This window comes from Pleurodeles waltl, chromosome 3_1 (genome assembly GCF_031143425.1).
Source record: "Pleurodeles waltl isolate 20211129_DDA chromosome 3_1, aPleWal1.hap1.20221129, whole genome shotgun sequence".
Classification (NCBI taxonomy): domain Eukaryota; kingdom Metazoa; phylum Chordata; class Amphibia; order Caudata; family Salamandridae; genus Pleurodeles; species Pleurodeles waltl.
In genome coordinates, this window is record NC_090440.1 from 1,332,737,921 (window position 1) to 1,332,753,364 (window position 15,444).

Here is a 15,444-nt window from a genome sequence, read left to right on the forward strand (position 1 = left end):
CTACAACAGCAATCCTGTCAACGCGTGCACGAATGCAACATTGAACCCCTCAGGGCTGACCTGGCTGCCTACCATTGTGATGTAGCTGCTATTCTCAAGAACCAGCAGGCCCTCCTTGCAGGAGTACTGCCCTTAAGACCTTCACAGGGAGCAGCGACCAGGATGTCTGACTCCAGGTCTTCTAACACTGAGGTGTGTGTTGCCTCTTCACAACCAACAACAACAAGGACAAAGCAGGCAACACACACATCAGAAGAAGAAGACATGGAACAGATCACATTCACAAGGAAAAGTACCCGGAAGCACTAGTCCCTGCCACATGGGCAACTATTACCAAGGTCCTGCGCTTTGTAACTTGCCAGTCTTGCAACAACTGTACTCAAGCACTGTTCTGCAAACCACTGTATATCTTGTCACCTAGACCAGTGATTGTCTCTCTCCTACTCATTGGCTAAGTCTGTCCCTCTGCACTGTCTGAAACAGCAACCCCAGCATGACAAAAGCATTTTGGTAAACCCTTGTGTTGGATCACAATGGAAGATATCACTATAATGGACTCACAATCATGGACAATGTACAGATAGCACTACAGCACTTTTCAATAAATAGCACTTACACAACAAATCTGTCTCTGGGTAATGTGACATATCAACTGTGCAGTAGATAACTGAAATGTGCCTACTGTCAAATTACGTAGCTTGTCAATACAACCGTCCTGATAATATGTAGTCAGAGAATTCTGCACAGTGCGCATGATTGCATCATACTCTGCCCATCCTGAGGGACAAATCTGATGAAGTGAGAAACCATACACCACCATGCTGTGTAGGACAGAAGAATGCTTCCTCAGGGGATAACTAAGTCATCAAATAGTGGCCGCAAAATGTTTTCACCATGCAAAAATAACACAATAAACATGCCACACTAATCTAAGTAAATACTAAAAAAACTGCACAAATGAAGGTGTCTGAGTTAACATACAAATAGGTAATCATGCCGAACTGTGTCACAAATGATGTATGAGGGTCATGAAGACAAGAATACAAGATTGCCAATGAGAACTCATCTTATAAGGGTGTGCATGATCATCACACTGCAGTCAGACCTAAAACTGTTTCCCCATTATCAAGTCTGGAAGCACTGTTAGTGACTTTGAAAACACACTTATCAACAGAAACACATTGGGATCCATATTAACTGTGATTGGTGGTTGCAACAAAGGGTAGACACTTTGCAAGGTAGCTCTGGGCTAGCTGCCAATCGTACAGTTCAGTTGGGATTTGTTTGTAGCATAGGACAAAGATGTTATAGTACAAAATTGATGTACACTGAATCCAAACCTACGATCAAGTACCATTCAACACATACTATTAAGGGTTAACCAAATATTTATTAAAAGCTAACCATAGATGAGGAAACTGAAGGAAAAATCTTACCTACCAAATCTACCCTGACTACTCATTACCCACAACTGTCCCTAACTAACCCAAGCTACACTTACTTATCACGAAACGTTCTAAACATCTCCCCACCACCCCCCTTATGAGACGGAACACATTGAGGACAACACATACTAACCTAAACACATACTAAACTAAACAAATATATATTTTTTTGTATTTTTAATTTTTTTTTTCTTTTTTTTTTTTTTACACACAAGAACCCCAACATAGCCCCCCACCCACCCACCCACACATGTAATAAGTCAAAAAAGAAACAAGTAGGACACCCCACCACACACCCACTAACACTAACTAAACTAACAGCCTATACTAACCTAACACTAAGCCCCCTAACTATAAGAACAAGGAAAGAGGAGGGAGGGGAGGGTATCATGTCCATCAAATCAAGTGTCTAGAGGTTGGCCCTCCGGAGGGTCCTCTTAATATCCTTGACCCGCCGTTTAATGTGCTGCACGTCCCGGCTCAGGTGGCTCACCTTGCGCAGCACTTTGCCCATCTTATGTTCAAGTCTGTTGAAGGCTGCAGGGTCAAGAGATGGAGCAGTGGCAGTCTGGGTACCGGTGGAGGAGGTCTGTGTGGGCAGTCCTGCACCGGTGGCAATGCTGGGGCCAGGAAGTCCTGCAGATGTTGGATCAACAGTGGCAGCTGTGGGTGGGGCCACCTGGCTCTGATTGGTGGTTGTTTCTGTGGCGGCTGTGGCGGGCAAAGTAGGGCCACCCTGTGGGAAGGCTCGCCATGCCCCGGAGGCACGTTCATGGCGATATCGCCGGGCCATCCTCAGGAACCCCGACTCCACCAGCAGGATGTGCTGGTATCGCATGGCCCGGCGCTGAAATTCACGGACCTGGTCTGGAGTATTGTTAGCTGCTGTGAAGACAAATGCAGATATGCTACATTAGTAACTGCATTGTGTGAAACCGCACAGCAAGTTAATCAGACATTACATCTACTGTACTTGTAACAGCTCATATCACGATACAGAGCATTGAATGTCCCTGAGGAAGTATATGGCAGGCCAGACAACAAAGGTCACATCACACAAAGCACATCCATAGTCTACAAGATGGGTAACAACTGGCTTTGACTTGCTATCTGACTCTGACAGTTATCATCTAAGAATCATGCTGCATATCCTCCGCCAAGAGCTGGGCTACAAATGTCAGTGTACGGAAAGCAAAACTAAATCCACATGGTCTGCAAGTTGTAACTGGACTTTCCAGTATGGTACCAAGTGCCAAATCTGAGTGTGTATACTAGTATGCAACCAAACCGTCACTTATTCACAGGTATGTGTAACATACTGGTAGCATCAGTACTAGGTATCCCATTCACAAACCCATGGCCGTGTTTGGGGGGGAGAGGGGGGGAGGGTGGATACATAACTATAATTTGCCAACAACATGTACACCGAGGAGCGTATAGGCAACTCCACACGTTTGTCTCTACAGACACACCACAGGTAAGGTCTATCTACAATTAGGAGTCAGCAAACCCTAGAGCACTCATAGGGTCAGACATGTCAGGAAATGCAGAACTTAGTACACAACATATACTTCCAGTGAGGCCTGACTTACATCAGACACAGAGTTGCTAGAACACCCATGATCATGAATTACATGCACACCTATGTCATTACACTCAGGTTCCACAGACTTGATGCACTACATGTGGAAGTACATGCTGCTAGGAGGTTCTACCTACTGTTTCAAACTTACGTAGGTAAGTAGGGAAGCAGATGTCTATTGGAAAGCTATTAGCTCTACCAATCTTAGAGAATGTGGGTCTGACAGGCTGACTAAATAGGGGCTGACTTCCATTGCGACTCTTGGTGATACAAGTGTCATACACATGACTATCCCCGGTACTCACAGTGGGGCCTACAGGGATGTCCTACAATCCCTACATGATACCATTGGATACGCATTGGCAAACTCAAAACATGTGAGAACTGCATTCCCACTCCTGGAATAAGTGAAAAGCTTGCCCAACGCATCACAACTTGCTATGCGTCCAACTCACACGAGTCCATAACCAGCAAACACAACACATAACAGACATATCAACACTTACTGGAGTGGTCGGGTTCCTAAAATGTCGCCACCTCTCCCACAGTCTAGGGTGCCGGTCCACCTGTAAGGTATGAAAGGAAGGTGGAGGAGCCAAAATGGTGGCCGAGAAGGACGCCTAAATTGTGAGCTCCGTCTCGGGATCGCCAGACACATCCTGAAGGGCGCCCCCTGGTCTGGTTTCGGCGCCTGGAGGAGCTGAGACTAAGCCCGGGAGTCCGACGCGGGCGGGAGAGGCGGATCGGCGCCGGGATCGGGGCCGCGGCTGCTGAGATCGGGCGGCGTCCCATGAGGAGTGCGGGACTGGGGTATCCGGCACGGCGCGAGGCGAGCTCTGCGGCCCCGTTCGCGGGCTGCAGGAGTAAAACAAAGAGGCGCCTGTGTTCGGAGGCCGGCATCCGAAGGGAGCGGAGGAGTGCCTATTGGGCCGTGCCCTGGCCGGGGCTCTCCCTCCCTGTGATCGAAGTCTCCACCAGCGCCACGTGGAGTGAACAAAAAGAACTCCGGTACACCCCCGGAGGGATGCGCCATCTTGCTGGGAAACCGGCGCCGGCCCTGGGGTGTTCGTGGATGCGGAACGCAGCGGGGAGACAGCCTGCCAACATGACAGGTGAGAATTATTAATGCTCGCCGATGCGGGGACGTCTGCTCGCCGCCCTGTGTCGGCCCGCGACTGCCCGGGCCCGGCGCTGAGGTACGGCAGCGCGGCTTCCTATTCATACCGGCTGCAAAAGAGCACGGAGCGGTGAGTGAACGAAGGGGGGTGTGTGCATAGGCTGCGTGAGTCGGTGTGTGGCTGGGACCCCCTCCCCCACTTCCGCCGCTGCAGCAAGACACTTTGAGGTATCGGGCGCTGCTGGCAAGTAATAAAGACAGGCCCCCGGCGCTGCATCTTGGAACCTCACACTCATCAATCAACGAAGCCTACTGACCGGGGATTTGACCAGGCCTGAGTCGGGCTCCCCGACCCGCTGGCTGCCACAGTTAGCGGACCTCTACCTTGCCCGCTGGTACTGAAATCTTGGCCAGATAATATAGAAGGGGACCGGGGGGGGGTGAGGGGGAGGGTGGCGCTGGACAGTCCTCCGCTCTCTCCGCTCTCTCCGCCTTCTCCCCTTGTTCTTCACCTACATCCTCTTGCCGCTCCTCCCGGGGCACTGCTGCCACCCGCTCCCTCCGTAGCCCTCCCGGGGGGCCACACAGACAAGTGGGAACCACATAAAAACAACATAAAAGGGGGCGCCTCGGTCCAATAGAGGATCTATACAGTCGGGGACGGCCGACCAGGGGGAAGCTTCCGCTCAAGATTGCCAGAAAGTAGGAGACAGGGCTCAATAGTCATACCTACAACGGATCAGACCTCTGCCCCGCCTGCTCAAGGGAACTCGAGGACTCCCGACAGCCTCACAGTGCAGAGTCATCAGCACTACAGCAAAGATACACCAAAATTGAATTCCGTGGAGTGGGCTGCACTTGGACACGCCCCGCTATACCTCACCCCAAAAGACACCACATAATAAAGCAAAATGGCTGGGAGAGCTAAATGAGCAAAAAACCAGGACCGAAACATACAGGGCCCAGCTCCTAGCGATCAACAAATAATCCCAACTTTACAATCATTAGAAACTACGCTCCAAGCCCACTCTACACAATTTGAAAAAGTACTACAGGCAGTAATGGACACTAAATCCTCACTGGAAAACAGAACAGACACAGTGCCACAAGATTTGAATTTACTCAGAGTGGACCATCGCAAACTGACGGAGAGAGTGAAATCAACAGAAGAGGCACTGAATGATCTAACTCCAACGACTATGGATAATCAAAAACAAATCCAACGCTTGGACGTCGAGTTGAAGATACTTTGGAGGCGGGCAGAGGAGGCAGAAGGTAGATCGCGCCGCAATAATGTTCGCTTTGTGGAGTTCCCCGAAAAGTTGCAGGAATTGAGCACGGAGATATTCCTAGAACAATGGTTGATTAAAGAAGTGCTTAATGGGGCTCCATCGAAGTTTTTCTCAGTGGAAAGGGCGCACAGAGTTCCGGGGAGACCGCCGGTCCCGGGTCATCCACCCAGACCACTGATAGCCAGATTCCTAAATTACAGAGACCGCAATGCAATATTACAGCAGTTCCGCAACAAAGGCCTTTTTGGTTATGAGGACTCTGTTATTAATGCGTACCCAGACTTCACACAAGAGGTACAAATTCAACGAAATTCTTTTGTCAAAATCAAACAGAGACTACGTGAGCATAACATCAAATATGCCCTATCGTTCCCTGCTAAACTGAGAGTCGTAACAGATGAACGCACCCACGTGTTCACTTCTCCTGTGGATGCCTGGACATGGCTACATTCCAAGGGACTTGCATGCCCCCAGGAGCGAGCGGACGAAGGCGGGGAATGGCTAATCTCTACCTCACGGAAGGGATCTAATTGGCGACCGAAGGGTCAACCCTCTGAAAAACAGGCAGCAGCAGAAAGGGCAAGGGCACTGAGGGAAATCCCCCGGCTTACACAGAACTCATTTGAGGCTCTTCAGGCGACCCTGCGAGCAGCTTGGACTCTGAAAGCTCCAAAGCTTACCCCAAGATCTGCGGACGAACTTTGACTGACCGTAGTCGCACCGTTTCCTCTGCTGGACTGACCGCAGAACCCGGTGGAGGAGGCAGGGTGCCTGTGAGCGGGATTGCATGTCGGTGGCTGCAGCCCCAACAACAAGTATCTTTTGTATAAATCTCCTCTCTTCCGTTTGATGCGTGTGACACTCAGGTCCGACCCGGAGGGGGAGGCGGGGGGGAGCACCCTGGGGGCATCCAACTACATCGGCAGACTAAGTCTGCGGAAGGATGTGAGCACCGTAAAAGAGCCACATCTGGTCGATATGATAGCTCCATCACAGTTATCCATAGGGATGCAGGCCTCTCTACACACTCATGGGTTGAGTAGTTTAGCACAAGTTAATAGTTGGGTTAGGGAACTAGCTGGGGTGGGGGGAGGGGGGGTAACAGTTAAGGTGTACGCAGGTGGTCTACTTACAACACAGAAAACACTGCTGGGACTAGTAAGCTCAATAAAACGCCTCACAGGGTGGGGAGGAGAATGGAAAAGATTGGTAAATAAGAGCGTGCCACAAGCAGATACTACTTTTAATGACATATAGCTCAAAACGCGACACACAATACACACCAATATGATATAGTGACATGGAACGTGAGGGGCCTGGGGGCACTAAATAAAAGATCCTGAGTATACGCACGCCTCAAACGCCTGGGCACACATATCGCCATTCTACAAGAGACACATTTGCTGCTGCCAGATTTGCGGGAATTGCGCGCGAAGTGGGGCGGACAAGTTATAGGCACATCATACTCAGCTTTCGCAAGAGGAGTATTGATATGGATAGCAGGAGGCCTTCCATTTGTTCAAACGTCTCACAGAATAGAACAAGGGGGCAGATACGTGGTGGTGGAGGGCCAGCAGGATGGCAGGCAGCTTTCTTGAATTGGAATATATGCCCCTAACAGTGGAATAACGGGTTTTCTGGGTTCCCTCATGCAGGCATTATTGACAAACCCAGCGACCCCGGCCATTTGGGGGGGACTTTAATAGCACACCAAATGCAATATTAGACAGATCAAGCACCCAAGTGGGAGCGTCGGCAACCAGAAACACTAAATGCCCACTGCAGATGTGGGCAGGTGACATGAAACTCTATGATATATGGCACCTGAGGCACCCACAACAAAGGGAATACTCGTTCTACTCCATCCCACACAAAATACACACCAGAATTGACAGAATATGGGTAACCCAGGAAATAGGTGCACTGGTTAATAAGACAGAATATTTAGCTAAGACATTATCGGATCTCTCACTGTTGAGAATAACACTGAATTGGGGCAGGAAACGCCAGGGCATCCCCACGTGGAGACTACAGGTGGATGCTCTACAAGATCAGGCATATGCAGAAGCACTGAGCATAACATTGAGACAGTACTGGGAAACAAATGATCTATCCACAGACTCAAGGGCTGTAGAATGGGATGTACACAAAGCAGTGGTCAGGGGACAATGTATCTCCACTACATGGGGAGTCAGCCGTGCCCTACATGCAGAGATCAATAAATTAGAAAAGGAACTCAGGGCAGCAGAAATTGCAGTGGCGCGCAAGGTACCACCCTATGCAGCACTAAAAGAAGCGCGCACAAAATACAACGAGGCAGATACGAGACTTCGTCGACATGATCATAAGTATCACTTAATACGACTACAAACAGAGGGATATAGGGCGGGAAGACTGCTGTCATGGCTCCTGCGGGAGGACCGGCAGCAGTCCCCCACTGGGGCAATCCAGGTAGGCACAAGCACAATGGTCACCACACAAGATGAGATAAATGAGACGTTCAGAGAATATTACGCATCACTGTATACTAAATGCACTTCGTGCTCGTCTCAACAACTGGAGACCTTCTTGACAAACTTGCCCCTGCCACAGCTCTCACAGGCAGACAGAGAGTCACTAGAGGCTCCCCTAAACCTAGGGGAAATTGATCTAGCTTTAGCACAGATGCCTATGAATAAAGCACCAGGCATAGATGGCCTCCTGATAGAATACTACACCACTTTTTCGGCATGCCTAAGGCCTCATCTGTTGAAGGTATATGAAGAAGCATGGGCCAATGGAATACTGCCCCCATCGCAAAGAAAAGCAATGATAGTGGTCCTCCCTAAACAAGGGCATGACCCAGCAGATGCCAGATCTTATAGACCACTCTCGCTCTTAAATTTAGATTGTAAAATATTGGGCAAAATATTGACAAACAGGATAGCCCCCACTATGCACACCCTGATACATGAGGATCAAAATGGGTTCATCCCGAAACGTAGCACCTTTTTAAATATTCGTAGACTTTTGAGTGTAATAGGAGACACCCCCCCTGATGCACAGGATAAAATGGTACTCTCACTAGACATTGAAAAAGCATTTGATACCCTAGAGTGGGACTTCCTGTTTGCTATCATGGAGCATATGGGAATTGGTCCTAATTATATACGCTGGGTGCAGAAGTTATACACTAGGCCCCAAGCCAGAGTGAAAACGGGAGGAGTTATACCCGATAGTTTCCCGATCACGAGGGGCACAAGGCAGGGCTGCCCCCTCTCCCCATTGTTGTTCGCCATAGCAATGGACCCACTAGCGGCACGAATACGCGCCAGGGCAGAAAGCTGGGGAATATTCAGGAACGGGTCGCACCACACCACATTATTGTATGCCGATGACGCATTAATCTACACTCGGAAAGGAAGCGAGGTGATACCCTCTATAATATCATTACTATCCGACTATGGGGGGATATCTGGCCTGGTGGTAAACTGGGAAAAATCGTGTGTGTACCCATTAACCAAGTGGACACCGATAAGACAAGAAAATGCCCCAGTGGGACGCCTGAAATAATGCTTCGGCACGTTCAAATATCTAGGGGTATATGTATATCATAAAACGGAGGACCTCAGAGACGGTAATCTGGGTAGAGCACTGGCTTCAATCAAGGGGTCGTTGCGCTTCTGGAATAAGCTCCCACTGTCACCACTGGGCAGGGTGGCAGTGGCAAATATGTTGATACTACCAAGGCTGCTATATTACTTTGCAGCACTGCCACTAATTGTCCCCAAAAGTTTCTTCCGGAACCTTAACGCATTACTGTTGCAGCTTATTTGGGGTGGGGGCAGACCGCGGGTAGCACTCTCCACGCTGCAGCGCCCAATAGGTGCAGGTGGACTGGGAGCCCCTAATTTTGAACTTTATTATGCTGCTGCGCAACTACAGTGGATACTGAACTGGCTCCACAGGCCTACTGCAGCTGAATCTGCATGGCTGGCGGCCCGTCTGCAGGGGACTCCCCTGATCACCTGGTTATCTAACAAAAACCTCAAAAGCGTGCCAATTAACCTACTGATGGCCGCGGCACATGCATGTTGGGGGAAATACGTGCAACGGGGACGCAAGGCGCTTCCCTATACACCGCTCATCCCTTTGGATTGCCTCCTAGGGCGGACTGCGGCTGCGACACATCTGCTTACGGTGTGGCTGGAAGAGGGCATACAAGTGGTGGGCGACTGTTTTGAAGACGGTAAACTAATGACATTTGAAACCATTCAGGCCCTCACAGAAGTGAACCCAGGACAATTTCTGCCATAACATGCCATATGTCACTTAATTAAAAAAACGTGGGGAGCAGGAGAACTAGAACCAGAGACTTCCCCTTTAATACACCATATGCAGCAATTTGACGCCCAAGTAAAAATGGTGTTGTGCCAATACAAACTCCTGAGTAAGCCCCCTGAGCTTGATTTGGAGGGCCAGAGACAGATGGAACACTGTTCTACCTGACCCGATCCCCCATGAAGACTGGCCGAAAGTTTTATACCATGCCCGAGGGGTATCAAGAAATCCTAGATTTCGCTACACACAGTTTAACTTCACACACCAAACATACTTATCACCTGCCAGAATAGTTCGAATGTTCCCTGAGACGGAGCCGACATGCCCTAGATGTAAAGCGCCACTGGCTCACTTCTACCACATGGTCTGGGAGTGCCCTCATGTACAAAGGGAATGGTCAGAGGTGGCAAAAGAAATCATGGATCTGACGGGGCTCGAATTGGCAGCCGACCCCAGGTCTTGCTTGTTAGGGTTGAGGACAAGAGCAAAAAAACATAGACATCTACATAAGTTCGCGGACCTAGCCAATGTGATGTATAAAAGATTGATAGCAATGCATTGGAAAGCCTCCAATGCACCCGACCTGAAAACTTGGTGTACTCTCACATTGCGCTGGGCCCGCACAGAACACCAAGTATTAAGGAAACTAACCCGAGACGGACAACAACACACAGGGTGTGAAGCATGGGGAATGCTAGTAACAAGATTGGAGGCCAAAAGTGATGAGAAGCCACCATGAACGAGGGAAGCTGGGATACATAACACATTCGACGATCTTTGCTGATAAGCAGCACAACAATGCAATAGCTAACGGCGCAATACATTATCTAACGACAAAACCCCCCACTCCCTGACGCCTGACCGCTCTTCTGACAGTTCATGTGGGTGGGGCAACACACAGCAGGTACACTCAATATAACCCCAATACTTACTAGAAATAAGTCTATAAAATGGCACCCCTAGTCACCATAATAAGCGGGTCTTGGAATGGTTTAAAGTACTCATGAAACCACACGAGGGGCTCCCCATTGAGAAAACGTTAAAAATTGAGCTTAAACTGGGCTAGTCACTACAGCAGGAGAGGATACAGGAAGTTATGACTGGACCTACATGTGTACACCTTATGTTGTTTTGTTGTTCAGCTGTTTGAATGTAAAACGTTTGCAGATCAATAATTCCTGTTGATGCAATTATAAAAGTATGACAAGCGGATCTGTAACGGAAAAAGTAATAAAAACATTTAAAAAAAAAAAAAGGTATGAAAGGAAGAAATGTGCTTAAAATCTGTGCACAGTGCAACAATTTCATAAACATATACAGGGAGTGCAGAATTATTAGGCAAGTTGTATTTTTGAGGATTAATTTTATTATTGAACAACAACCATGTTCTCAATGAACCCAAAAAACTCATTAATATCAAAGCTGAATATTTTTGGAAGTAGTTTTTTGTTTGTTTTTAGTTTTAGCTATGTTAGGGGGATATCTGTGTGTGCAGGTGACTATTACTGTGCATAATTATTAGGCAACGTAACAAAATACAAATATATACCCATTTCAATTATTTATTATTACCAGTGAAACCAATATAACATCTCAACATTCACAAATATACATTTCTGACATTCAAAAACAAAACAAAAACAAATCAGTGACCAATATAGCCACCTTTCTTTGCAAGGACACTCAAAAGCCTGCCATCCATGGATTCTGTCAGTGTTTTGATCTGTTCACCATCAACATTGCGTGCAGCAGCAACCACAGCCTCCCAGACACTGTTCAGAGAGGTGTACTGTTTTCCCTCCTTGTAAATCTCACATTTGATGATGGACCACAGGTTCTCAATGGGGTTCAGATCAGGTGAACAAGGAGGCCATGTCATTAGATTTCCTTCTTTTATACCCTTTCTTGCCAGCCACGCTGTGGAGTAATTGGACGCGTGTGATGGAGCATTGTCCTGCATGAAAATCATGTTTTTCTTGAAGGATGCAGACTTCTTCCTGTACCACTGCTTGAAGAAGGTGTCTTCCAGGAACTGGCAGTAGGACTGGGAGTTGAGCTTGACTCCATCCTCAACCCGAAAAGGCCCCACAAGCTCATCTTTGATGATACCAGCCCAAACCAGTACTCCACCTCCACCTTGCTGGCGTCTGAGTCGGACTGGAGCTCTCTGCCCTTTACCAATCCAGCCACGGGCCCATCCATCTGGCCCATCAAGACTCACTCTCATTTCATCAGTCCATAAAACCTTAGAATAATCAGTCTTGAGATATTTCTTGGCCCAGTCTTGACGTTTCAGCTTGTGTGTCTTGTTCAGTGGTGGTCGTCTTTCAGCCTTTCTTACCTTGGCCATGTCTCTGAGTATTGCACACCTTGTGCTTTTGGGCACTCCAGTGATGTTGCAGCTCTGAAATATGGCCAAACTGGTGGCAAGTGGCATCGTGGCAGCTGCACGCTTGACTTTTCTCAGTTCATGGGCAGTTATTTTGCGCCTTGGTTTTTCCACACGCTTCTTGCGACCCTGTTGACTATTTTGAATGAAACGCTTGATTGTTCGATGATCACGCTTCAGAAGCTTTGCAATTTTAAGAGTGCTGCATCCCTCTGCAAGATATCTCACTATTTTTGACTTTTCTGAGCCTGTCAAGTCCTTCTTTTGACCCATTTTGCCAAAGGAAAGGAAGTTGCCTAATAATTATGCACACCTGATATAGGGTGTTGATGTCATTAGACCACACCCCTTCTCATTACAGAGATGCACATCACCTAATATGCTTAATTGGTAGTAGGCTTTCGAGCCTATACAGCTTGGAGTAAGACAACATGCATAAAGAGGATGATGTGGTCAAAATACTCATTTGCCTAATAATTCTGCACTCCCTGTACAATGTGTAGGCTGAATAAGGAAATGGCAGCCATTCAGAAATGATGGTACTGCATCTGATATTTCACGGCCAACTTGGACATAGCATGGGTCTCCTGTGACAGTTACACACATATCTGCACACATACATTGGCCCTAACTATCATGTGGTTGCAAACATGCCCCATAATTGGTGAGCACTAAAAAATATGGAGTGTAATCGTCTCATCATGTGCATCCAAGAGAAACATCCAACGCCTGGTTACTTGAGGACTGCATTACCAGTCAAACATGCCTTGTGGCCATGACACATTTATTGCACATAGGCCCAATGTACAGAGGGAGGGGCAGGGACTCCTGTAAGCCATCCTGTTGTTACAGTATAGTCAATTGATGTGGCCCAGCTATGGTGATTTGCACCAACCATGGAGATGTGAAGCCATGTGCAAACACTTGGACTGACATCCATATTTGGATTGTGGCTCAACTAATTCCAACAAACATTTTAAGATGTTAGCTGAGGGCACCTTACAACTTTTCACGATGTTTTCAAATCATGAACTGACATGTATCCAAAAATATCAAGAAACACAATAATCCCACACATTCATAGTACTTCTGTGAACGCTTTCCTTCCACACTCACCAGACTAACATGAGACCAATGTCTGAGCCACTTTGCTATTATCAATTGACGTGAAGGCAGCACTCATTTTCTGCATCATGTAGTGATTCTAAAGTCAGTCTAGCAATTGCGTCAACATAGTTGACCTAAATGTTGGTACATCTGTACTTCTCTGTCAACAGTACCCTATATAGGCATGATTGGCTCCTATTTTGTTAGCTGTGCTGACAAAAAGGCCGCACCAATTTCCTTCATGGTAAAGTAACCTGTAAGTTTGCTGAGTACATGCTACCTGACAGCTAGAAATTGTGATCCTTGCCATAGTGCATCAATGATCCCCTTATATTTCCCCAGCATTACACACAGTCATCAAGTTAGCTGGCAGACATTGCACCAATCCCCTGATGTCACTACAGAGCATTTAATCGTGCACATTAACAATAGTCGTACTCACCAACAGTGTCACCAATCATGATTCCCAGGTGGTCCAAGAGATCCTGCTCCCTGGTGGTGAGGTCAGCCCACCGGTGCTTCAGCTGGTGGTCACTCCTCTGGCTCGCTCGCAGGTGATGCAGCACCTTTCCCCACCGGATTCTGCGTGCCTCTGTCGGATAGCCCTGTATGACCCTGCCCCCTGCCTGGATCATGAGCGGCAAGAAATGTGTCACCAGCCAGATGAAGCCCCCCCAACTCCTCTTCCCCCATCCTGCCAAGACGTGGCCTACCAGACATACTTATAGATGACGATAAAGAATAGGGGTAAAAGAAATAGAGAGGGGAAAAGGGTGAAAGTAGGGGTAAAAAGACAGAAAAAAAGTAAACCTAAACACTAAAAGAGCCCAACTATCCCCAAACTAACACTACCCACAACAGACTCCCACAAACAAGAAATACACAAGATAAATGGACAAATGTAGACAAAACACAGTACTACAGTATACACAAACAATATTTATTTCACAAAAGGACTTTACAGATAGCACACAAGACAAAAACAGCACAAATCTTGTGTCCGATCCTAAGATGCAAGTCAAATTGACAATGAGCAAGGGCATGTGTTATTCATACATGTAACAACACCCGTAAAGTATACTTCCAAGTTTTAGGGTCACGTAGACACCACATGTGACATAGCATTCACCAGATGGATGGCAGACGCTTGTTCATGTCAATGGGCCACATTTTCTACATCCTATGTCCTAGAGTATTGGTAAGAGCTTCCTAGGCACTAGTTGGTGAATCCCACAGTGAGTCATACACATGCATTGAGGAAGTGGGTACCATGTTGTTTGCACAGACAGACAAGGGACAATCTCATATGTATGATGACACCACAGTTGAGGCCATAGAAGTGAGCCCCAACTATCAAGTGGCTGTGGTGGACCAGCATACAAGACAGCACGTGTCCACATATTTCCAGTGATCAATTGCACATAGGTGTCTTGTTCATGTGTGTGGTCCAATGATGATCCTGTAGATTGTTTGGGGTGTAATTTGTCACAGTTCGGACCAGGACTCATCATGAGTCAGTGGTAGCTATTCCTGTAACTACTGAGTATCCTTTGTTGATCAATGGGAGTAAAGTAGATGTGGACATGTGAACCAACATGTGGATGGTCCCACCCTGTCACTAAAGACGTGTAATTGGACAGTCAACAGGGCAACCTTGGTGTGCTGAGTGAGATAATGTCTCAATTGTCACGTTCCGGCAGGTGTCATTACAACATTTGTACACAGGTTGGCCTCTGCAATTCCCACTGCATCTGGGAACATCATAGCCTCTGTGCTGTTTATTCTCGCAGCTATTCACCACACACGGCCCATCACTATGTTGTACGCACTGTGATGCTGTGTGTGAACTGTCATGGTCCTGACATTTGTGTATTATTCATGGACATTATCAGAGGTTGCTGGTTGTGCTGAAAGCCCCGTACCCAATCCCTGCCTATGACCCTGGGACACTGTCACACTTTGTCATATATGCAACCCAGACAAGGGATGGGCCATGAATTTTGCTTTTCCAAGAGGATGTAACTCAAATGGTACAGTTAAAAGGCAGATGATCCTATACAATGTATTTGGGCATGCATGGAAGAAGCCCATGCCCAATGCCCCCTGATGAATGGGAGGTTTGCTTACGCACGTGTGGCACATATGTAGACACAGGGATACTTTAGTGTGACGCACAGACAGTTGACAGTCAG

General features: G+C 47.5%; 2 protein-coding genes across 3 annotated transcripts in view; both read right to left on the minus strand.

Annotated features, from left to right (window-relative positions):
• The window catches only part of LOC138285127 (carotenoid-cleaving dioxygenase, mitochondrial-like), a 374,127-nt gene that overhangs the window by 54,354 nt on the left and 304,329 nt on the right, over positions 1-15,444 (minus strand). The gene's annotated exons all lie outside the window — the stretch shown is intronic.
• LOC138283352 (uncharacterized) lies at positions 1,737-15,089 on the minus strand. Its single transcript, XM_069221338.1, has 2 exons — positions 13,695-15,089; positions 1,737-2,330 (listed from the first exon to the last, which is right to left on the minus strand). The coding sequence occupies exons 1-2, from the start codon at positions 13,885-13,887 to the stop codon at positions 1,855-1,857; spliced, it is 669 nt and encodes a 222-aa protein (XP_069077439.1). The 5' UTR covers positions 13,888-15,089; the 3' UTR covers positions 1,737-1,854.